General features: G+C 49.0%; 1 protein-coding gene across 1 annotated transcript; it reads right to left on the bottom strand.

Annotated features, from left to right (window-relative positions):
• Positions 1-3,320: 3,320 nt before the first annotated feature.
• FATE1 (fetal and adult testis expressed 1) lies at positions 3,321-9,979 on the bottom strand. Its single transcript, XM_038588579.1, has 5 exons — positions 9,779-9,979; positions 8,628-8,755; positions 5,002-5,108; positions 4,518-4,596; positions 3,321-3,813 (listed from the first exon to the last, which is right to left on the bottom strand). Exons 1-5 carry the CDS (start codon positions 9,882-9,884, stop codon positions 3,682-3,684), a joined length of 552 nt encoding a protein of 183 aa, XP_038444507.1. The 5' UTR covers positions 9,885-9,979; the 3' UTR covers positions 3,321-3,681.
• Between the last annotated feature and the right edge of the window lie 13,001 nt (positions 9,980-22,980).

Genomic DNA, 22,980 nt, shown 5'->3' with positions numbered 1-22,980 from the left:
GGTTACAAGAAGGTGCCAACCCTTGATCAGCGGCTGCTTCAATCCAATGCCAGCTCCTTTCCTCACCAATCAGATGGCTTCAGAGGCAGGGTGTCCCCTGGCCACAGTCAGCATCCGTTGGTCCGTCTGTGAAGCTTCCAACCAGAGATAAGCCCTTGGGGGTTCATCAGCACCTGAAGCCAGCAGTGACTTCCTGGTATTCCTGTTCCCAGGCCAGTAGGGTCCCTGATTCCCCCACACAGCTGGCAGCCTCCCAGTCAGAGAGCTGTCCCACCCCACCTGACACCAGCATGGGAAGCTGGCAGTGGCCCAGAGGAGCTCATGCCTACGGCTGCAGCAAGCTCAGGACCCTGGCCCCAGGGGGCATCTGCCCACTGGAGAAGCTGCCGTGCCTGCTGGCTGGATGCGTGACCCTCTCACTATGGGCCCTGTACAGGTCAGGCTGCAAGAAGGTGAAGGCTGGATGCTGGGCTGCCTGGCTGTGTAAGCTGCTTGTCCGCCCAGATCCACGAGCCAGCCCCTCCCAAGCTCCCTGAGGAGCCCTCCCTTACATGGAACATGCATCACTCAGGGCTTTGTGTCTGGGGACTCAAAGCTGCGAGCTCATTGCCCCTATGCACCTGCCTCCCGCCTTGGCCACAGTCCTGGCCAGCCTACCTCCCAGAATGCAAGCCAGGGAGAAATCTAAGAGGGGCCATGGTTGGAGAAGTGAAAGACGACAAGAACCATCGGGTGACAGATCATTAACTCCTTTTCAAGAGGCCAAGTACAACCAAGCCCCCTCTGTGCACCTCACATCTTTCTCTCCACATGCCCACCTTCCTCTGCCAGGCTTCCCCAGCTGCTGGGAAGCCAACCTGAGACAGAAGAACCAGGATATGGAGTTTCAGCAATTACAAGGGCTGGCGGGGGTCTCAGTGCCAGCCTAGTGGGACAGGCATGATCAGAGGCTTATAGCTGCTATAGTCACCCGCACACGCAGCTAGGAAACTGGCCCATCTCTCAGTGGGTTGTATGGGGCAGCTCACGTGAGATCCCATGCACGAAGCCCAGGACTCAAACAAGTAGACACATCTGCATAACACCAGGAAGTCACTGCTGGCTATGTCACATATGTGACCGTGAGAGTTTTCAGGGGTGCGTAGCAAGCTGATCGTGGGAGTTAGTTCTATAGTGAGGCTTAACACTGTGGGACAAGGGGCTTTGTTAGGTCCACCTGTAAGGTTTGCCTTTCTCAGGAGGCTATTACCAAGCAGGACTCGTGCAATTGTTCAGATTGTCACCAGAAGGCCTGGTAGGGGGTGCCAGCCCCCACAATAGGGCCCCTCCCAGAACTCTGCAGAGGAGCCCACTGCCTGCCTCTCAGGCCATCCTGGAGGCCAGCATGGGGCAGATCTAGCTCCAGTTCCCTTCTAGAGGCCTCTGTAGATGGAGCAGGCAAGGCTAGCAACAGTAGTCACACCACAGGGTGAGGTGTGGAGGGGAGCCAGGGTCTATGCAAGCGCTCCACCTTAGCTCACCTAGCCCAGGAGACATCTCTCCAGGGGGCTGCCGCAGTGTTTGTTTGCATCTCGGCTAAATTGCTCCCAAGGGTGAACCTTTGTTTCGCAACATATATTCAGCCAGACTTTTTCTGCAAACATGTCCGTGTCTGCTCTCACACACATGCACACACATGTCCCAGAGGGCAGGTCTTGCTCTGACCCTCAGCAGACTTCTCTTTGAGCCTTCTGGCACAGCCAGCTGGAACAGAAGAGAGGGGCAGCTTTCAGAGGGCCACTCAAGGGCAGGCTTCCTGGTATCCTTAAATCCAGGCCTCTCTGCTCGGCTTGCCTGGCCTCCTTCCACATCCTCAAAGGCAGTGGGGACTTTGGACTTGTGGCTGTTCCCCTTGATAAGTCCCTGCAGCTTGGGCCCTGGTCTACCCTGAGGCTGTGGGGAGGGATGGGGTGGCCTACAAGGACGTTACCCAGCCTTCCTTTTAGCCCTTGGATGATTCCTGGGCAGCAGGGTCCATTTGGAGTGGACAGGGAGGCTCCAGGTCGTCTCCAGGCCTCTTGGCCTTTCCCAACTAGAAGCACTTGTGTCTGGAGGCCACCCTCTCCCCATTCCACAGATGGCCTTCCTCTGGCACTCCATTACCTTCTCTACTCTAGGACCAGAGGGGGAAGCTCTCAACTATCTTCATTAAGTGTTCTTGTCTCCACTTTCACCAGGGCCCAGACCCAGTGGCCACATGCATGGTATCCCACAGGGCTGACAGGCGGCCTCCCAGAGTCAAGAGTAGAAGAACCCCCTCGTTGTCTGGGGGCCACTAAGTATCAGAGGATGGGGCAGGAGCAAAGCAGGCCCACAGCTCCAGTCTCTCTCTCCTTCCCTCCTCCCTTCCATCCCTCTCCCACTGTCTCTCTCACATCTCTTCCCATTGTCTCTATCTCTGTCTCTCTGCCTCTGTCTCTATCTCTCTCTTTCTCTCTCTCTCTCTCTCTCACACACACAGTCATGTTGATTTTATATCTAATGACTAACATACTCTGTTACCTTTATAGATGAAGAAGCTGGACAGATTTGGGGGATTGGGGAAGGTCCAGTTAGCCACTAAAGCCAATGAGAATTTTCTGGGTCCCTGCCCCCCCAAGAGACATGTATTTATTGCTTGGCGCCAGGCAAAGGGGCAACAGCTCTTCCCAAGGTCTCCTGCAGCCCAGCGCATCTGGGATCAGGCCCCAAACAGTGACACTCCCATTTGTTCAGCCCAAGTCCCAGCGCCCTACCAGCAATCCGCCCTTTGTGAAATTAGCTTCATGGGGGCTGTGGACATGGGGGAGAGGGGCAAAGCCCCTCCATGTGGCCTCCCATTTGCCTCTAGAGCTGAGTCAGGGTGTTGCCCTCAGTCAGTCTGTATGAGACAGGCAGGGCCTAGGCTGGAACACAAGAGAACTCATTCCAGACCTAGCCCTGCCCCAGGCTTGCTGGATGACCCAGGGCCATGCTCTTCCTCTCAAGGACTCAGTTTCGTCCTAGGCAAATGGAAAGGCTTCTGGTGCACTCCAAGTTTCCTCTGATTGAGTCCTTGCAGCACCTGGCCCGGACACACTGTGGAAGAATAGCTTCCCCACGAGCACTCATGGGCATGAGCCCAACAGGAAGGACCTTGCCAAGCCCTGCCCCTCAGAAGGCTCCCTGCCTGGGCAGGGGATCTTGGGGGGGAGGGGACCAGGACCCCTGGGGTGGGGCATCAGTCTAGTCCCTGCAACAGTGACTGTCCACAAGGGCTGTCCCTACATGAATCCCGGATGAAAGAAGCTCAGCCACCAGGGTTTGCTGCTATCAGTAAGCGTTTATTGAGCATGTTCTGCGTGTAGAGCCCCGTACACAAAGTGGAAGAAAACTGGGAAGGCGCAGCCAGGGCCCTGCCACAGACGATGGAGCGGAAGGGACACCGAGGGCGCATTGGCAAGGTTCAGCTCTCAGATGGTGATCATGGAGCGCTGATGGGCCAGCAGGACGCTGCCCTTTTCCGACCTCCCGGCAGCACAGGCCTCCCCAGGCCAGCGGGGGAGAGGTGGACAATGGCTCTGATGCTGCTAAGGGCTGCTGGGAGATGGAAGGAGCACGAGCAAGAGTGGGGCAGGGAGGAAAGGCAAGAGGAAGGAGAAAGGGGCTCGGGCGCTGGAGGCATCACTGGCGCATCCACAGCCACAGGTTGGCAATGCAGGCCGACACCAGCACGGTGAAGAACAGAGCTTCCCTGTGGCGCCAGGTGGCGCCCTGGTCCTCCAGGGCTCGCAGGCGGCTGGTGATCACCTGCAGCTGTATGGACGAGGGGCTGGTGAGTGAGTGACGGGGGAGCCCATGGCTCACCCCTGGGGAAAGTACGAACTTAGTACAGGAAGGGGCTTTGCTGCCCTCTGGGTGAGAAGCAGGCAGAGCCTCTGAAACCAGGGGCTGGGGTCGGCCCAAGGGCCGGACCGCCTGTGTTGGCAGGCGCAGCGGCCTAGGCCCCTGGTTGGGGTTCCAAACCCCAGTTGTGTGGAGGAAGCCAGCCTGTCCCAGCTGTGCCTGGGGAGTTGGGGGAGGGCGTTGCAGTCCTGGGAAGCAGCCAGCACCTCCAGAGTGAGGGCTCCAGGATGGGTGACACCCAGAGGCTGAACAGGGCCACCAGAGCAGATGTGCCTCCAGGCCTGCTGTCCTCTGTCCCTAGGAAGACAACACCTCCGCCAGACCTCTTAGCAACATTCTCTCTGCACAGACTTCTACCCTTTTCTGTTGCCTCTTCATCCTCCTTTTGGCTTCTCCCATTCCCTCCCCACACATCTCAGGGAGAGACACAGAGCTGAGGCTGCCATCAAGATGGGACACGAGAGCCCCGAGGACCAAGAGGGAAAGGAGGGGAGCTTGACTTCACCTCTACTGCCAGAGGCTAAGATGACTTCAAAGGGGGTGGTCTGGTTGCTGCCGAGGCCCACCTGCCCCTTCCACCCTCCCAGTGGGTCCATGGCATGGGAGATACTTACCTGCCTTTTCATGACTTCCATCTCCAGTCCATTGAGCTCTTCTAGGCCAATCTCTGTCATCATATCAGTCTCTGGGTTGCTGGGAAAGAAGAAAAGATGGAGGGTCAGAGGTGCTGGTGGTCCTTGGCCAGGCATGGCAGGGAGCATAGGAAGGCCATGAGGGCAAGCAGGTAAAGTCAGGGGCTTTTGTAGACAATGACTCTGTCTTCCTGAGTCCTTCACTTCCCAGGTAAGTAGGTCCTGGGACCTGAGGGCTGGAAGCCATCCTAGCCCAGGCTCAGGGTACTCAGAGTCCACAAATGGGTAAGAGGCCAGGAGTTTCATGAGTGATGGTGAGGGGGCAACAGAGCCCCAGAATTCCAAGCATGGCCAGCTGTTCACAACACCTTCCTGGTCAGTCTGCTTGCTAGCCCATCTGATCCACTCTGGTTTCTGCCCAAAGAGCTCCAGCTTTCCTCCTGCAGGGGCCTGGGATCTTTCTTACCGCTCATAATGGAACCTCATGTTTTGGAAGCCATGAGGATGCTCCTGGGAATGGGCATCACCGTGGCCTGGTTCTCTCAACATTCTGGGTAATGGCAGCTGGGGCCCCTAAAGAAAGGAATGGTCAGTAAAAGTAGCCTACTCAGTCTCAGCTGAGCAGCTGCCTCACACTACCCAAGACCAATGGTGTACCCTATCAGGAGTCATGTGGTAACTGATCCTCTGGAATCAGGGACTGGCAGCTTCAGACCACTAGAAGAGCCTGGGAATCCCACAAGTTGGCCAACTGTCACCACTCCACCCACACCATGGTCCTCAGTAGCTTCTAGCCATCCAAACGATGGGGAAGGAAGGATCCCTGTTCTCTGCCAATGCTGTCACATGCAGACATCAGCTGAGTCAGAGAGGAGAATAGAAAAACTCAGTTTTAGAGCTGAGTAAATTGAGGCTTGGCAAACGACTGGACTTTTCAAGGACACACAGTAAGTGTTGGAGCTCAGGATAGAACTCTGGCCACTGGGAGACTCTGAGTCTCTGAGTCTCTGAGTGAGCACATCTCTGAGTCCCTGAGTGAGCACAGCCATCTCAGCAGCTGTCATTTTTATCCGTATCTGGAGTGGATGTGTCTGGCCCACAGCTCTGGGGCTAGGGTATGTCATGCCTTGAGGAACTAGTGTGGGCTAGAGGAACAGAATGTGCCAGACCCACCTGGGTTCAAATCTCAGCTCTGGGCTTCCAATGCAAGAAGAAAAATGTCACAAGCTATTTGGTTTCACACATGCCACATGTCATTCTCTAAGCCCTAACCAACATCAAACCATTAAATCCTCATCACAACCCCTCAAAATAGGTATCACTATCATCTCATTTTGAAAGATTGGAAAACTGAGACACAGAGAGGTCATGTTACTTGTCCAAGTCACACAACAGGTAAGTCGCAGAGCAGTCATTTAAAGCCAGGAATGGGGGCAGCCAGGGTGGCTCAAAGGTTTAGCACCACTGCCATCAGCCCAGGGTGTGATCCTGGAGACCCGGGATTGAGTCCCACGTCAGGCTCTCTGCATGGAGCCAGCTTCTGCCTGTATCTCTGCCTCTCTCTCTCTCTGTCTCTCATGAATAGAAAAATAAAATCTTTTAAAAATAAAATAAAATAAATAAAGCCAGGAATGGTTGTGAATTTAGAATTATATGCATAATAATATATAAGAATTTTATAGCTAGCACTTTGATGGAGATTAAGAAAATCTATGAACTTCATTAACTCCTAGCTTCTGCCTACTACTTCAAATAGTGTTATTTTTATTTTCATTTACTCTTCAAGGCACACTACTTCCTCAACACCCAAATCAGCAAAACACTATCATGAAATTTTGGCCTTTCATGCTGTGATTCTGTCAAAGGTGGTGGTAGTTCCATTTGGGGGGAGGTGCTCAAAAGTCAATGATAAATAGAATTGGTAAATTTCTTATTTCTAAATGTCTAATTTCTAAATTCAATATATTTAGTATATAATACATATCAGTATATCAGCTGTTTCTTTTTAAAGTATTCCTGTGGTCCTAAAAGGTAACTGTAATTAATCCAGATATTATATCTCCCCACTGCCCCCCCTCATCCCATTCTGCCTCAATCTCATGGGCATGGGTGGCTTGCTGGAGCCTGACCTGCTGGAGCAACCTGATTTGACTTCTGCCATTGGAGACTAAACCAATTCAGTATTTCTAGCTTATTTCCATTCCCAAGAGGTCTCTGGGAGCTCTTTTTCTCTTTATTCATTGGCAGTGGAATCACTTAGGCATTTATCATATCTCATTCCCTAGAACAGCCAGGCCTCCGGAATCTCCAATCTTATTGACTTTCCCCACTAGCTTCTGCAACAGTGTAACAACCATGGTGACTCTGGCTAACAGAATCTGCTACAGAACTACCTGACTCAACTGATTCCCTAGAATAGTCGAGTCATCCTTCCTCCAACATGGCTACCTTTTCCCAGTAATCTTTGCAACAATATGGCTGCCATTTTTTTTCTAGAACATTCCCTCACCCAGAGTGAATGTAGCTTAAAGGATTAGCTACAGAACAATGAGACTCAGATGATTTCCAAGAACACTGGGTTTCCCTTCCTCTGCAACCGAGTTGCCTTTTCCCAGTAACATTTGCAACAGTATAACAACCATTTTTCTAAAGCTTTCCCTCCCTCACAGTGAAAGTGTGGAACAGATTGGATACAGAACTTGAAACTCAGATGACTCCCTTCAACAGTCAGGTCCCTCTCCTCTCCAACTGGGTTCTCTTTTTCCAGCAACTTTTGCAACAGTATAGCAACCATGTTTCCAAAGCTTCTTCTCACTTAGCAGTGAATGTAACCTAAAGGATTGGCTACACAGTGAGAGATCTCACGGGATTCCCTAGAACACTCAGGTCTCCCTCCTCTCCAAAATGACCACCTTTTCCCAGTATCCTTTGTAACAGTGTACCTGCCAGTTTTCCAGAGCTTTTCTTAACCCACATTAAAGGTACTTTAAAGGATTGGCTACATAATGGTCAGATTCAATTGATTGGATTTCCTAACAGCCAGGGAACATAGGAACCTAACTTGTCTTAATCTTTTTCCAGACTTGAGAATCATATTGTTTTATGTATGTATATTTCTATTTAATAGCGTAGATGAGGTCCATCTACAGTATCAAGGATTACTAATGTCTTTTACTTAAAGTCCACAGAGTGTAGATGCTAACTAAAATTCCAAAATGATGGGGATCCCTGGGTGGCTCAGCGGTTTAGTGCCTGCCTTTGGCCCAGGGCGCGATCCTGGAGTTCCGGGATCAAGTCCGGCGTCGGGCTCCCGGTGCATGGAGCTGCTTCTCCCTCCTCCTGTGTCTCTGCCTCTCTCTTTCTCTCTCTATCATAAATAAATAAATAAATCTTTAAAAAAATAAAAATAAAAATAAAATAAAATAAATTCCAAAATGCCTTCATGGCAACACCTAGACTAGTGTTTGATGGAATAACTGGGAACTACAGGCTACCCAACAAACAGGTAAACTTGACCCTCATAGTGATCTAATCATTAGGGAAGCTGAGGGAGAATTTGGACTTAGACCAGAGACTGTAGGACCTGTATGGGGACAGTGGGGCCTCCAATGGCTACAGACAGATTCTTTCTTTCCTATCCTTCCTTCCTTTTATTCATCAATGATTCTCATGATTCCAGGCTGATTATTTAGTTGATAATTAAATAATTTATATAGTTATAATTTATATAGATAATATAGATAATATAGATATGGAAGGAAATATACATATAGAATTATTTATTTATAAAGGAAAGTGTCATTTCACACACAATAGAGTTTTGCAAAATAAAGTGTATATGTAGTCCCCAAGGAATATGTGAATCCGGTGTTCTGGAAACCCAAGGTTGAGCTCCCAGCCTACCAAAGGATGGCCCTGACCTCTCAAAGGACATCCCTGCCTTCATTGCCTCACTGGTACACAAAAGCTTTTTCCTTTGGCCCCAAGTCAACATCTGGCTCTGCTCAACCTACCGTCATGAAGCTGGAGCCCCTTTAGTCTGTTGTCCCAACCCCAGCCTAGCCACTGCATGCCAAGGACTCCATACAGTACCGCTTTCTTGCTCCGGTTGCCAGTCATATTCCAACCCGATTGACCTGCAGCAGAGCCAGCAGCCTTTGGATCCGCCTTCTGTCGCCGCTGAGAAGCACCCACAGACTGGGATCCATGCTCCATCATTTCTAGGCAAAAGAAGAGAGGCCCCAGAAACACCCATAGAGGCTATACCAAGGCTTCCTGGACACAGGACACACCAGAAAGAGGATAAGGTACCCAAACTTCTTAGGAGTCATTCAATATTCATTCACTGTTGTCCCCTGGCAGATCCCAAGCCTCAGTCTGTTCATTTGTTTAAAAGTTTAGTAAGTATTTCTTGAGGGCCAAACTCTGGGCTAGGTTACTGGAGGGAGAGCAATGACCAAGACACAAGATCTCAGCAATCTAGTAATCAACTGTCTATGTGTGCTTAGCTGAAGTGAGGGGTGCAAAATGGGTATAATCTATCAGTGTTAACTCAGATCAAGAGATACATGCTCCCAAAATGATAAGAACAGGGCAACATGGTGGAAGGAAGGGCTACTTCTAGAAAAGCCAGAAACACCTGTGAGGCAGAGACCTGAAAGACAAAAATGATGGCAGCCATGGAAAATCTAGGAAAACAGCATCCCAGGCAGAGGTAGCAGTCAACACAAAGGCTATCAGGAAGAATCAGCCTTCGGGTCTTATGAGGACAAGTATAAATGCAGTGTGCTGTGGGTCATCATACCACAGCATGAAATATATTGAGGAGGTGGCATTGGCTGGCTCTTGTAGATCAAGGAAAGGAGTTTGGATTTTACTCTAAAGGAGGAAAAGGCATTAAAAAGGAGAGAGAATTGGTCTGAATGATCTTATAAATTGAGCGCTCTGGATACTTTGCCATAAACACAGTGGTAGCTTGGACAGGGGGAGATAAGGACCACACATGTGGATCCCATCCTACTCTCTCACAGGCTTCAAAATGCTCACATCATCAATACCTTTCCCCCCCAGCTTCCTGTTCATCAAGGCACAAATACAGGTATACGCACACCAAGGCACAGACACACACATAGCCACACATACTTGCATATATATGACTCTTCCCAGCCATGAACACACCTTCTCCAACACATGTGACTGGGTGCAGACACCCAAAGGAAAGGGACATTACAGGGGCTCCTCACCTGCTATCACCAGGTGCTCCTGGCTTTTCCCATAGTTTCCAGGAACCAGCTCTTCAGCGATGGATGTTTCCATCTCCTCCTTGATAGTAGGGGGGCCTCCTGCCATCACAGCTAGCGCTTAGCTATTAAGCTATAGCCAGGATACACAGGAAGCCGGGCACAGAGCAGACTCTTGGAAAGTCTGCTCTTCCAGGGGCAGGAGCTCGAGGAAGATATATCTGGCCATGGGGGTGGAGCCACACTCTCCCACAGGACTCAGGCCTTGGACCCAGCACCTTGTGTTCCTGTTGTATCTTATTGGCTTGGTTCACAGTCTTCTCCCCTGCTACTCTGTAAGCAACTTAGGAGGAGGAGTTTCTGATACTTATCTCAGAAACTTTGCCTGTGAGAACTACCCTGGCTCTCGGGTCACATGATTTGGCCCCATTGAGGGGCCAGTGGGATCTACTCTCCATCATTTCTAAAGAGAGGTAGATACTGGCACAGGACCCCAAAGCCAGTCAGTAGCCAGAACAGGGTTAGATCCCAAACTTGTTGTGGCTTCTGCAAGCCCAGCTCTGGCAAGTATTTCAGGCCACAGCTCCCCTCAGGAGGCATCCTCTACAGAGCACATCTTGTTTCCCCCCAATGTAGAGTTCCCAGGGGAGATGGCCTTTTAATGCCTTGGGTCAGTCTGAGCAGGAACCATGAGAATCTAAGGAGGGAAGGGCAGGAAAGAAGGGATCTACCTGTAGCCACTGGAGGGCCCACTGTCCCCAGGCAGGCCCTGCAGTCCCTGGTCTAAGTCCAAATTCTCTCTCAGCTTCCCTAATGATTAGACCACTGTGAGGGTCAAGTTTATCTGTTCGTTGGGTAGCCTATAGTTCCCAGTTATTCCATCAAACACTAGTCTAGGTGTTGCTATGAAGTTATTTTGGAGCTTTGGTTGACATTTGCACTCTGTGGACTTTAAGTAAAAGACATTACTAATCCTTGATAATGTGGATAGGCCTCATTTAATGAGTTGAAAGGCCTGAAGAGCAAAGACTGAGGTTTTCCAGCGAAGAAGAAATTTTGCTCAAGAATGCAACATCGGGAAACAAAAGCAAACAAAAACTCCTGGGACTAAATCAGAATACAAAGCTTTGGCACAGTAAAGGAACCTGTCAACAAAACAGAAAGGCAACCTAGTGAATGGGAAAAGATATGGGCAAATGATGTATCTGAGAAGGGGTTAAAATGCAAAATATATAAAGAACTGATACAACTGTCAGCACTAGAAAAACAAAAAAATCCAATTTAAGAAGGGGCAGAGGACCTGAATAGACTTATTTCCAAAGAAGACATACAGATGGCCAACAGACATGTGAAAAGATGCTCAGCATCACTCATCATCAGGGAAATGCAAATCAAAACCACCATGAGGTATCACCTCACCCCTGTGAGAATGGCTAAAATCAACAATACAAGAAACAAGTGTTGGTGAGGACATGGAAAAAAAAAGGAACCCTCACGCACGGTTGGTGGGAATGCAAATTGGTGCAGCCACTATGGAAAATAGAATTGAGTTTCCTCAAAAAATTAAAAATAGAAATACTGTATGAAACAATAATCCCACTACTGGGTATTTACCTAAAGAAAATGAAACAAAGGGCAGCCCCGGTGGCTCAACGGTTTAGCGCCACCTTCAGCCCAGGGTGTGATCCTGGAGACCGGATCGAGTCCCATGTCGGGCTCCCTGCATGGAGCCTGCTTCTCCCTCTGCCTGTGTCTCTGCCTCTCTCTCTCTCTCTCTCTCTCTCTCTCTCTGCCTCTCGTGAGTAAATAAATACATTTAAAAAAATCTTAAAAAAAGAAAATGAAACAAAACAACAATAAAAAAAGAAAATGAAAACACTAATGTGAAAAGACATATGCACCCCTATTTTTATGGCAGCATTATTTACAACAGCCCAGATACAGAGTGACCTAAGTGTCCATCAATAAGAATATTGGATATCGAATGAGGAAGACATGACATATACACATACAGTGGAATATTGTGCAAACATTAAAAAAGATGAAATCACGCTGTTTGTGACAATGTAGATGGACCTAGTGGGTATTATGCTAAGTGAAATAAGTCAGACAGAGAAAGACAAATACCATATGATTCCACTCATATGTGGAGTCGAAAACAACAAACAAAAAGCACATTCAGACCTATAAATACAAAGAACAAACTGCTGATTTCCAGAGACGAGGGGGGTAGGGGATGGGCAAAATAGGTCCAGGGGAGTGGGAGATATGGAAGGAATAAATCATGGGAGTAAAAAGCACGGCAGGAACACCAGGAACACGGAGTCAGTGATATTAAAATAACATTGTATGGTGACGGGTGTCAGCTACAATTGTACTGAGCATAGCATAATGTACAAACTTGTTGAATCACTATATTGTACACCTGAAACTAATGTAACATTGTATGTGGACTATGCTCAAACTTTAAAAAAAAAAAAACAATTTTTTTTAAAGACTGCAGCATCTCTCCCTGCCTCAGATTCCAATGTGCAGGCCTGCCCTGCAGATTTTGCCCTTGCAAGCCCCATAATGGCAGGAGCCAATTCCTCAAAATAAATCTCTGTATACACACACATAGGCATTTGCACATACATACATGTACTGACATAAGTCCTACTGGTTTCTTTTCTCTAGAGAACCCTGACTGATACAATCACCAGAGGTGAACCCTGGGCTCTAGGGAATAGCTCCAGAGTCCCTGGGGGGAAGAGGAGGTGATTTGCAAAAGGAACCAAGCCCAGCTGGGGCCAGGAAGAGGAGGGAAGAAGAGGAGGAAGCAGGGAAGGAGGAGGGAGGAAGGAAAGTGTGAGAGAGAAAAGGAAGGGCTGCAACTTGCCTAGAGAGGGTGACATGGTCTGGACTGCCTGGCCCCCTCCCTGGCCCCACCTGTCCAGCACTGGGACTAATCTGGAGCCCAGCAGACCCAGGCCCTGCCTGCATTCCTGAAGGCCCTGAGGAAGCCCTTCCCAGATCCAGTGGAGCAGCTGCAATGAAATCCGAGCTTTCTGGAAGGCCACCTTAAGAGTGGAGAAGTGTGCTTTGGGGGGACCCAGGAGCCTGGGAAGCAGGAACCATAGGCTTCTGCTGGCCAGGGCTGCCAGACTGAGCAAATACAAATACAAACCGCCAACTAAATTTGAATTTCAGATAAAGGACAAGTAAGTTTCTTTTTTTTTTAAAGATTGTACTTATTTATTCATGAGAGACACAGAGACAGAGAGGCAGAGACACAGGCAGAGGGTGAAGCAGGCTCCCTGCAGAGGGGCCCCAGATGCGGGACTCAATCCCAGGACCCCAGGATCACGCTCTGGGCCAAAGGCAGGTGCTCAACCACTGAGCCACCCACGGGTCCCAGGACAAGTAAGTTCCTAGTGTGAGTACACTCTGCGCAACGTTTGAGACAAACTTACACTGAAGATGTATTCTCACGGTTTATCTGATATTCACAATTGACTGTGTATCCTTTATTTTATCTCTGGCAGCCCCTGTGCTCTGCCCATTCTAATCATGATCTCACGATTTGGCCTTGATCAAGTCTTTCCTTTCTTTGGGCCTCTGTCTCCACACTGGACGATGGAGCTAACAATCCCTACCTTACAGCGTGGCTGGGAAGCCTCCACTGCCTAGTGTGACAACCTTGGGGCCCGAGGCCTGGAAAATCCCTAGAGCACAGGGGACTGGGCCAAGCCTTATGGCGCCTGAGAAAATGGCTCATGCTTAGTGAAGGTGGGGGGCTACAGAGACCTAGACCCCAGTGGAAGGCTCCCAAAGAAGAAGGCCAGAAAACACAAAGCTCTTTTCACCCTGGAGATTAGACAGATGCCTCTGGAAAGAGGAAGGAGGGGCCCAGAGAACATCTGGCCGAGATGTGTGTATACGTTTGCAGTGCTCTACACAAATGAGATCATACATTTGAGGTACGTGCTGTTCCGCAGTTGACTGTTGGTTTTGGTTGGCTTTTTTTTTTTCTTTTTTTTTCCAAGTACCTGACACATATTAGGAAAACCCTTATAAAAGGTAAAAAGAAAAATGGATAGAAGTGTGTGACCTTACATGTATACATTTACATGAAGGGAAGGACAGGGGGTTCTTGTCTATCACTTTTCTTAAAAGGGTTTTGTGGAATTTCCCCCCAGTTTATTGAGAAATATGCAAGTTGCTTTTTTAAGTGCACAGCGTGCCTTGGGGATCTTGCATGTCAGAACAAATCTCCCTCACGTCTTTGAAACACAGCTTTTGCTGCACAGCTGCGCCCCTGTTTATTGACCTGTTCGTGGACATTTTAGGTGTCTAAAGCTTTTCGCTTTTATAAACAAGATGCAGTGAGCGTTCCTGGACATGCCTCTTTGCACACATATGTAAATATTTTTGTAGGGCGGGTGCCTAGAAGTGGAATTGTGGGGTTCTAGGGTGTGCATGTTGACGATTTTTGCTAATATTGACCAATAATCTCCATGCCCCTCCTAAGAGACTGCAGCAGGTGGGACCTCACCAAGTGGAAGAAAGTTCTGTTTTCTTCAGAGCCTTATCAGCAGGAGGTATTATGAGACTTTCTAAAAGGCATTGGTATGATGGGTAGAAAATGATATCTATCTTATTGTTGCCTTAACTTTATTGCTTTAATTATGAATAAACCTGAGCAATTTTTAATATGTTTATTGATTTTTCTGTATTTCTTTCCCGTGAACTGTCTGCTGGAGGGCTTGGATCCTTATTAAAATAAGAGTGGTTTTATTAACAGAAAAACATGGGGATGAAAGCTCCCCCTCCCTTCAAGCTAAACGTCTCCAAAGAAAACATATCATCTTTTTCCCTAAAGGTGATCATGAGCACAGAGCCTCCACTGGGGGCCAAACAAATCCAGTTAATTGCATCCTCGTTTGTGCTGAAATCTAGAGAGCATCCAGCCCCCCACAGAGCAGGTGTCTGACTCCGGCTGCTGCCTGCCTGTCTGCCTGCCTTTGTCTTACGTCTGTCTGTCCCTCTGCCTGCTGGAGCGCAGGCCTCCGCCAATGCCTTCCAACCACTGGCCTTTTCCATCTGTTCAGCCAGCCATGTGCTGGACTCAGATTCCTGACAAGCATGGGGCCCGGCAGTGCTGTGCACCGCCTGCTCCCACCTCCCTGGCAAGTAGCAGTAGAGGGTGACAGGAACCCAGGCCAGGATCAGCACACCTGGGAGTGACACCGGGGCAACTTAGGCTAGTTGTTTCCCAAGCTCTGAGCATCTGTTTCCCATCTTCACATGGAAGATTGGGCAAAACCCAGTTTTAAACTATGTTTTACTGTTGCAGGGAGGTATGTTGAGGCTACTTGGGCTTCAAGGCAGCCTCCAGCCTCTCTTCACACAGAGCAGCTCTGCTTTTTTTTTTTTTTTTTTTTTTTTTTTTAGCAGCTCTGCTTTTATCCACTTTCTCATATCCGGGTTCTAGGGAAGAGACCATTCGAAGCCAATATCCGGGTTCTAGGGAAGAGACCATTCAAAGCCAATGGGCACAATGGTCCATGACATCCCAGCTCTGCTCAGAGTCCAGTTTCAGGCCAAGCGAGTAACCTGATTGGGGCTGCAAACTCAGATCCCAGGCATCTGGGAGTTTCCTCTCCACTTGTTAATGAAACTTATGAACCTATAAACAATTCTCCTTCCTGCTCCTGGAAGCAGCTGGCACTGATGTCATCCCTGGAGCCCCAGGGCCTCCCCAACCAGAAGGGAAGGGGAAGGGGAACTAGTGCAGCCTTGCAGCTGTCCCTCCGTTCCTTAAAGAGACAGGAAGGACAGATGCCTAAACTTGAGTCACTTCATAAGCAGAGAGGGAGAAATAAGTGGCAGGAGCATGTGGGGGCAACCCTTCAGACTCATCCCCCCGCCCCTGCAGAGACAGGGCCACCAGCAGGAGGTTATAGAGAGCTCCTCAATTTCCAAATGTGGGCCTCTCTCATTCAGTATGACTGTCATGAATCACGACTGACTCGGTGCCAAGCCCTGAGACCAGGGACAAGTTTCCTGTCTTCGTGGAACTTATGCTTAGAGGGCAGACAAGAACAAATAGACAGGAAGGCAGAAAGCCCATGGGTCTGAGGGACGGTAACAGGGGCTCATTTTTTTGGCAGTCCTGCCCTGAATCCGGCTACACTCTGCCTTCCTGGAAGGGTCGTAGGTACTCTCTTGAGCTTTGTCAACCTAAGAGCAAGAGACTGACTCTTGTCCCCAAGACCGACAGCCTCTGCCTACACACCTCCAGGACAGCTCACTGCTTCCCGAGGTGGCTTGGACTGGGTGGAAATGCTGGTCACACACCCCACCTCCCAAACTGGTCCACCCTGGAGGGAGCAGCCCCAGCAGAAGTGGGGTAAAGACACTGACACAGCCGCAGCCCAGACTGACAAGCTTATGTCTCAGCAGCCATGTCTCTCCCTGCAGCCCCTGGGGCAGCCCCCACAGGAGAACTCAAGTGTTGCTAGCTAGGCACCTGGTGGGGAACTCAGGACTGCCCTGTGTGCACGTGGACGTGGGACAGAGCAGCCCTGAAGAGCAAACACTGGGAAGCTTGCCTTCTGCCTCCCGGTGGAGCCGGCTGCTGTCTCTGTTGTTCATGTCTTCTCTCCACTGGCCTGAGAATCCCTTGCCCCAAAAGCTGGCAGCAGATTTGGAAACCGAGAGGGATTTAGTTGTCTGCTTGCCACTCACTTTTGCCCCATGTGCAGGGAATCCTTGGAGTGGGTGGGAAAGGCCTTCCTTCCTGATCCTAGCTAGAGGCAACGGTGTCAGATAAGGTGACCTCACAGAACCCGCAGCCTTCTTGTTTGCAGGGTGACTCCCCAGATTGAGATGCATCTGCTCTCAATTGTTTCTATGTCCAATGACTGAGACGTGAAGTGTATGTACAATTCAGGAGAATCAGAAGCCAAAGGAAAATGGCCAACAATAATGAAGAGGTGGAAAAAAGTGGTGCAAAGTCTCAGACACTGACCAGCTCAAAAGCATAAGCAATGGCAGCTCTTCTGAGCCAGAGAACAAGGTGGAAGAGAGGAAAAACCCAAGGTGAGAAAGACAGGCCTGAGAAGCTGTAGACAAGTAGATACTTTTCCTGTTATCCCCCATTTTATTTTATTTTTTTAAAAGATTTATTTATTTATTTATTATTAATTTATTTATTTATGATAGACATATATATATAGAGAGAGAGAGGAGGAGGGAGAAGCAGGTTCCATGCCGGGATCCCGACGTAGGACTCGATCCTGGGTCACCATGATTCGCGCCCTGGGCCTAAGGCAGGTGCCAAACCGCTGAGCCACCCAGGGATCCCCTATCCCCCATTTTAGATGCACAACCTGGGCCCAGTTCACTTAGCAATTCGGTGGCAGGGCTTAGACGCAAACCAGTGGCTTCAGACAGGTGACCTGGGGTCCTCGGAGAAGAGGAGAAGGCCCCAGGGGGGGGACTGGCTCAGGAGAGCCTCAGCAAGCCTCCTCCAGCCCCGTCCCCCCTTGCCCTGCCCTTCACTCTCCCAAGACAGCGGTGGATCAGAGCCCAGGCTCTGAAGTCCAGCTGTCCCCTCCCCACAAGCCCTTAGGGTTGGAGGCCTAGCTCCTCACTTAGTAGCAACGTGCCTTGGTGGTTCTGTTGGGAAAAGGCGGGTCACGAGGCATGGCATATGAAACACTGAGCTCCTACTAGAGTTAGTGCTTGAAGCCCAGCTGCTGGGATTCTCACAGAGGCCACAAAGCCTCCTCCTTGCTCGTTACAATAGATGAGCTGCAGTGCTGCTAGCAAGGTTGGTGGCCCCCTGTACTTGGGCTCATCTCCAGCTCTATCAGTAACCCAGCTCTGCGCTCTCCAAGGCCTTCAGCTTCTCCCCCCTTGCTAAGATAATTCTCTTCAACAAGGAAATATCATCACTTCTTTCCCAGCATGGGGATGTTGGTTCCATTAGGGCAGAGACCTTGTCAGCCTCACTCACCACTCTGTCTCCCATGCACTTGGCATAAGACCTGACTCATGGTAGGAGCTCATTAGGTAGTTGTTGAAGTAAGATGACCTGGGATCCCTGGGTGGCTCAGTGGTTGAGCCTTCAGCTGAGGGCGTGATCCTGGAGTCCTGGGATCGAGTCCCATGTCGGGCTCCCTGCACAGAGCCTGCTTCTCCCTCTGCCTATGTCTCTGCCTCTCTCTGTTCTCTCATGAATAAGTAAATTAATATTTTTTAAAAATAAATAAATAAATAAATGAAATGACCTGAAAATTTTAAAAAGGGGAAAAAACTGTCTTCCCTTAGTATCTTGTCTCACTTACTTATGCTACTGTCCTTTCTCAACTCCTTGAAAGTGTCACCCCCACTGTGCATGCACACTGTCTCTGCTCCTTTACCTCCCAGACATTCATCTCCTCATTCTAGTCTGCCTTTCTCATCTGCAACTCAATTGAAACTGCACCAGGCCAAAGCCACCACTGACCTCCCGGCTCCATCCCATGAGCCCACTCCACTCTTCATCTTACTTGACTTCTTGGAAGCATTTCACATCATTGTCCTTTCTCCTTCTAGAAACATTCTCTCCTCTTGGTTTCCAGGACTCTGCACCCCCATGGTTTTTCCCCCTGCCTCTGGCCTCTTTCCTGGCTCATGGGTTCATACACAAGACTTCATTTATCATCCTTTTTGTATAATCTTTTTTAGATGATAAAGTGAATAGAATTCCGGTAAGCAGAATAATACCTCCCCCCCCCCCCGAAAGATGTCAACGTCTTAATCTCCAGATACTGGGAATATATCAGTTTTCATGGCAAAGGTTGAAGATGGGATCCAGTTTGCTAATCTGCTGGTAAAAATAGGAAGTTTGTCTTGGATTACCGAAGTGTCCGGTATAATCACAAAGGTCTATAAACATGGGAGAGTGACAAATACAAAAATGTCAGGGTGATGGGATGTGAGAAAGACTTAACTATGCAGCATTTTTTTTTCAATTGCTTATGTTGGATTCTTTCCTCATTAGCAAAGAATTTCATTCAGTGTAATTGTACAAGTAACTTTGGGTATGTTTATCATCTTTATGGTAACTTGACCCTAGTCCTCCCGCCTTAGTCCCCTCAGACACACTCCACACCACACACTTCGCATGCTCCCCCGACCTACTCTTCCTCTGCTATGACCCTTCCCATTGAATGGTTTTATGCCTCAATCTGAGCCTCTAAGCCTCAGAGTCATCTGGGACTCCTCCCTACCCATCCCAACCAATCAGTCACTATGCATAGTCCCATCCCACCTGTGATAGTAAATTTTACGTGTCACCTTGACTGGACCGTGGGGTGCCCAGATTAAGCCTTGTTTCTGGGTGTGTCTGTGAGGGTGTTTCTGTATGATATCAACATTTGAATCAATGGACTCAGTAAGCAGATGGCCCTCCCCAGTGTGAATGAACATCACCCAATCCATTAAGAGCTCGAATAGAACAAAAGGAGCTCACATGCCGTAATGAGCATGGGGTGACATATAGAAGTGTTGACTCACTACATTGTCCACCTGAAACTAATATGACACTGTATGTTAACCATGGAATTTCAGTATAAACTTTTTAAAACAGATAAAGCACAGATGCTCACAGACACAGTTCAAAGCTGTGGCAGCTGGATACTGAGGCACCAAGTGCAGCTGGTGAGGAAAGAGCCTGGTGGTGTGGCTCCTGCTGCTCCGGGTGCACACAGCCCGTGGACCAGATCACTCCAAGACAAATGTTGGACGATGGATGCTACTGTTGCTTTTGGCCTATTTTTATAAAAGCAAAAATCTTCTGCTGGCTTCTTTCAGTTAGCGAAAACAGGTGCTAATGCAGGTCTTTCATAAAACCCAAGTGGCATAAAGCAAACTTTTGAAAAGCGGGGGGTGCCCATAAGTCCAACTCTCTATCTCTGTATACGACTCCTACTGGTTCTGTGTCTCTGGAGAACCCTGATACAATATCCTCAATATATTATTCAGTGTTTGAGCAAAAAGCTTCTCAGTAGTCTACTTCTCTCTGTCTCCTCTGTCACTACCCCAGCCAGTGCCATCACCACCTCTTGCTTGGATGACGGCATAGCCTCGTACCTTATCTCTTGGATCTTATTGTGACCCCTTCAGCCCATTACCCACATAGCAGGCAGACTATTTTAAATATAACACTCAGCATAATACCCTCCAGTTCCATCCACCTCGAAGCAAATGGTGGGTATTTGTCGTTTCTAATGGCTGAGGAATATTCCATTGTATACAGAGACCACAGCTTCTTTATCCATTCATCTTTATGCTGAGTGAAATAAATCAATCGGAGAAGGACAAACATTATAAGGTCTCATTCATTTGGGGACTATAAAAAATAGTGAAAGGGAATAAAAAGGAAAGGAGAAAAAATGAGTGGGAAATATCAGAAAGGGAGACAGAACATGAAAGACTCCTAACTCTGGGAAACGAACTAGGGGTGGTGGAAGAGGAGGTGGGCAGGGGGTGGGGTGACTGGGTGACGGGCACTGAGGGGGGCACTTGATGGGATGATCACTGGGTGTTATGCTATATGTTGGCAAATTGAACATCAATAAAAAATAAATTTATATAAATAAATAAATAAATAAATAAATAAATAAATAAATAAATAAATACAACAGGCCTGGCCATGTCCTCTTGCTCCTCAAAGCACTCCTCAGTGCCTTCCCATTCTCACTGCAGAGTAAAGACTATAGCCCTGAGTGTAGCCTCAGGGCCCTGCATGGGCTGCCTTCCCTCAGCCTCTCCAGGCTCATCTCGCTCAAAGATTTCCCCTTATGCTACCCTGGAGTCTTCTGTTTCCTTAAAAACTTGACAGCCTTGTTGGACTCTAAACCCCTTCACGTGGCATTCCTCTGTCTGATTTAATTGTCTTCCATGCTCTTTGCCTGACTGATTCCTACTCATCCTTCAATCTTTAGGTTGGGCATGGCTTCCTTAGGAAGGCTTTCTCTGGCAGCCCGCAGCCCCAGCCCCCCAGACTTTCCCTAGCAGAAACTGCAACACACGTCATTGCTGTGGCTTATCTAATGCTTTCCCCACAAAACTAGTCCCAGAGTTCCAGAAAGATAGGACCTAGGATGTTACTATACTCCCTTCCAGAGCCCCATGGCCTGGCTTGAAGCTTGTAGAACACCATGCTCTGTCAGCACCTACCCCCCTATGCCCTTATCAGCCCCAGGATTCAGGAGTTCTAGGAGTGACTGGTCTACTCAGTGCGCTGCTGCGATTTAGTGTATCCAATCTGATATGAAATGATAGCCGGCCTCTGTTTTGTAGCACGTAAAGCCTGGTGACACTGAATCCATCACGCAGTGTAAGTTCCTCGGAGAAATTGCTGAACGTCACTGTTATTGGAGCTGCTAGTCTTGTGATTCCTAAAAACAACATATTTTTCCTATAAACAAAATGTGAGTGGTCACAAACATTTTGTCTATTTTTCAGGCTTTGGGTTCTCACATCACTCTCCCCAGAGGAACCCTGGAAAAACTATTCTGAAGCCCACTTCTCTCCCAATCCCATCTGGCCTGTCGGGACCTTTGGCAACTGTCCCAGACCTGTCCGTTTGTGGCAAGGAAGAAACTGCTCTAGGAGGCCTGGTTTGAGGCTGACAAGGTGCCCCTGTCTTCACTGGCCTCTCAGAGAAGTCCTGATGTCCACCCCTAAGCTTTTCCAGAGCGTGTGTGACGTGCCCAGGGTTGGGATAAGGAGCAGCAAAGACTCTCCCTGCTACAAATGGAATGTTATAGCCTGAATTGTGTTTCCTGCCCAACTCTCACCCCCAAATTCTTTTTTTTTTTTTTTTTAATTTATTTATGATAGTCACACACAGAGAGAGAGAGAGAGAGAGTCAGAGACACAGGCAGAGGGAGAAGCAGGCTCCATGCACCGGGAGCCCGACGTGGGATTCGATCCCAGGTCTCCAGGATCGCGCCCTGGGCCAAAGGCAGGCGCTAAACCGCTGCGCCACCCAGGGATCCCTCACCCCCAAATTCTTATGTTGAAGTCCTGACCTCCAATACCTCAGCATATGACGGTATTGGGAGATAGGATCTTTAAAGAGGTAACTGAGGTTAAATGAGATCAAGAGGAGATTAGGACACCGACACACACATAAGGGAGACCATGTGAGGTCACAGGCAGAAAAGAGTGGTCTACAAGCCAAAGGGAAAGGCCTCAGAAGAAACCGACCCTGCCAACGTCTGGCTCTCAGAGCCCCAACCTCTAGGATCCTAAGAGAATACATTTCCATCATTTAAGCCATCCAGGCTGTGGTACTTTGTTATGGCCACCCGAGCAAACTGACATGTGAACCCTGGGTCTTAATTGGACAAAAGAATCAATCGACACATTTTATTTCATTGAACACTGACTGTGAGCCACTGTGCTGAGTTCTGAGGAAGAAGTGAGGAGAAAAATGTTTTACACGGTCCCTGCCCTTGTGGAATTACCAGTTGGGCAAGAGGAGGTGTGGGGACGCTGGCAGGTTGGACAGGCCACAGGAAATCAAAAGCAAAGTGACCTCCCAAGAAGACTAACAGTGTCATCTGAGTGGCCAGGGTGGGACAATCAGGGCAAATGTGAGTTCCCGCGATGAGGGCAGCACTTCCTGCTCGTGAGACCTTGGCCAAATGGCATACCTCCCTGGCCTTCCTTCCCTCAGCTCTCACAGGTCTCTTGGGAGGACTGTCTCAGTTATTGTGTCCATAAGGCCTGGCATACTCCAAGTGCTCAATAAATGCTGGCTATGATCATTTCCAAGCACATCTCACGGATCCTTCCGACGATCCCTCCATCCCTTTGCTAGGTGCAGTCTCGGACCAGCTGCTCGAAGGGTTTGGGGATAGTATGGGATGGAGGCTTAGGGAAAGGATGACAAAAGGGATCCCAAGTCACACCCAGGAAGCAGTCTCTGGCCCCTTCCCTACCATCACTCCTTTAAGTCCCTGCCCTGACTTGCCCTCACCATCCATAAGCAATCCCAGAACGTGTAGTGCTGTGGTACAGCAGGCAAACAAGAAAGGGAGACCCAGTCCCTTGGATGGTGCCTGAACAGGGACTTGGGAAGCCTGGGAACTCCCTCATGTATTAGCTTCCTCACATGGGCTAGCCTGGGACTCTACGTCACTGCCTAGAATGCTTGTTCCTGA

Source organism: Canis lupus, chromosome X (genome assembly GCF_011100685.1).
Source record: "Canis lupus familiaris isolate Mischka breed German Shepherd chromosome X, alternate assembly UU_Cfam_GSD_1.0, whole genome shotgun sequence".
In the NCBI taxonomy this organism is placed as follows: domain Eukaryota; kingdom Metazoa; phylum Chordata; class Mammalia; order Carnivora; family Canidae; genus Canis; species Canis lupus.
The sequence above is the reverse complement of the archived record's forward strand: the minus strand, read 5'-3'. Positions and strand labels throughout refer to the sequence as shown.

Excerpts from the sequence above, each read along its gene's own strand:
- FATE1 (XM_038588579.1), bottom strand. The coding sequence starts at position 9,884 with ATGGCAGGAGGCCCCCCTACTATCAAGGAGGAGATGGAAACATCCATC. Across the intron at positions 5,109-8,627 it reads GCAACCGGAGCAAGAAAGCG|GGGCCCCAGCTGCCATTACC; the intron begins GTACTGTATGGA and ends TCCTTTCTTTAG. Across the intron at positions 4,597-5,001 it reads ATGAGGTTCCATTATGAGCG|CAACCCAGAGACTGATATGA; the intron begins GTAAGAAAGATC and ends CTTCTTTCCCAG.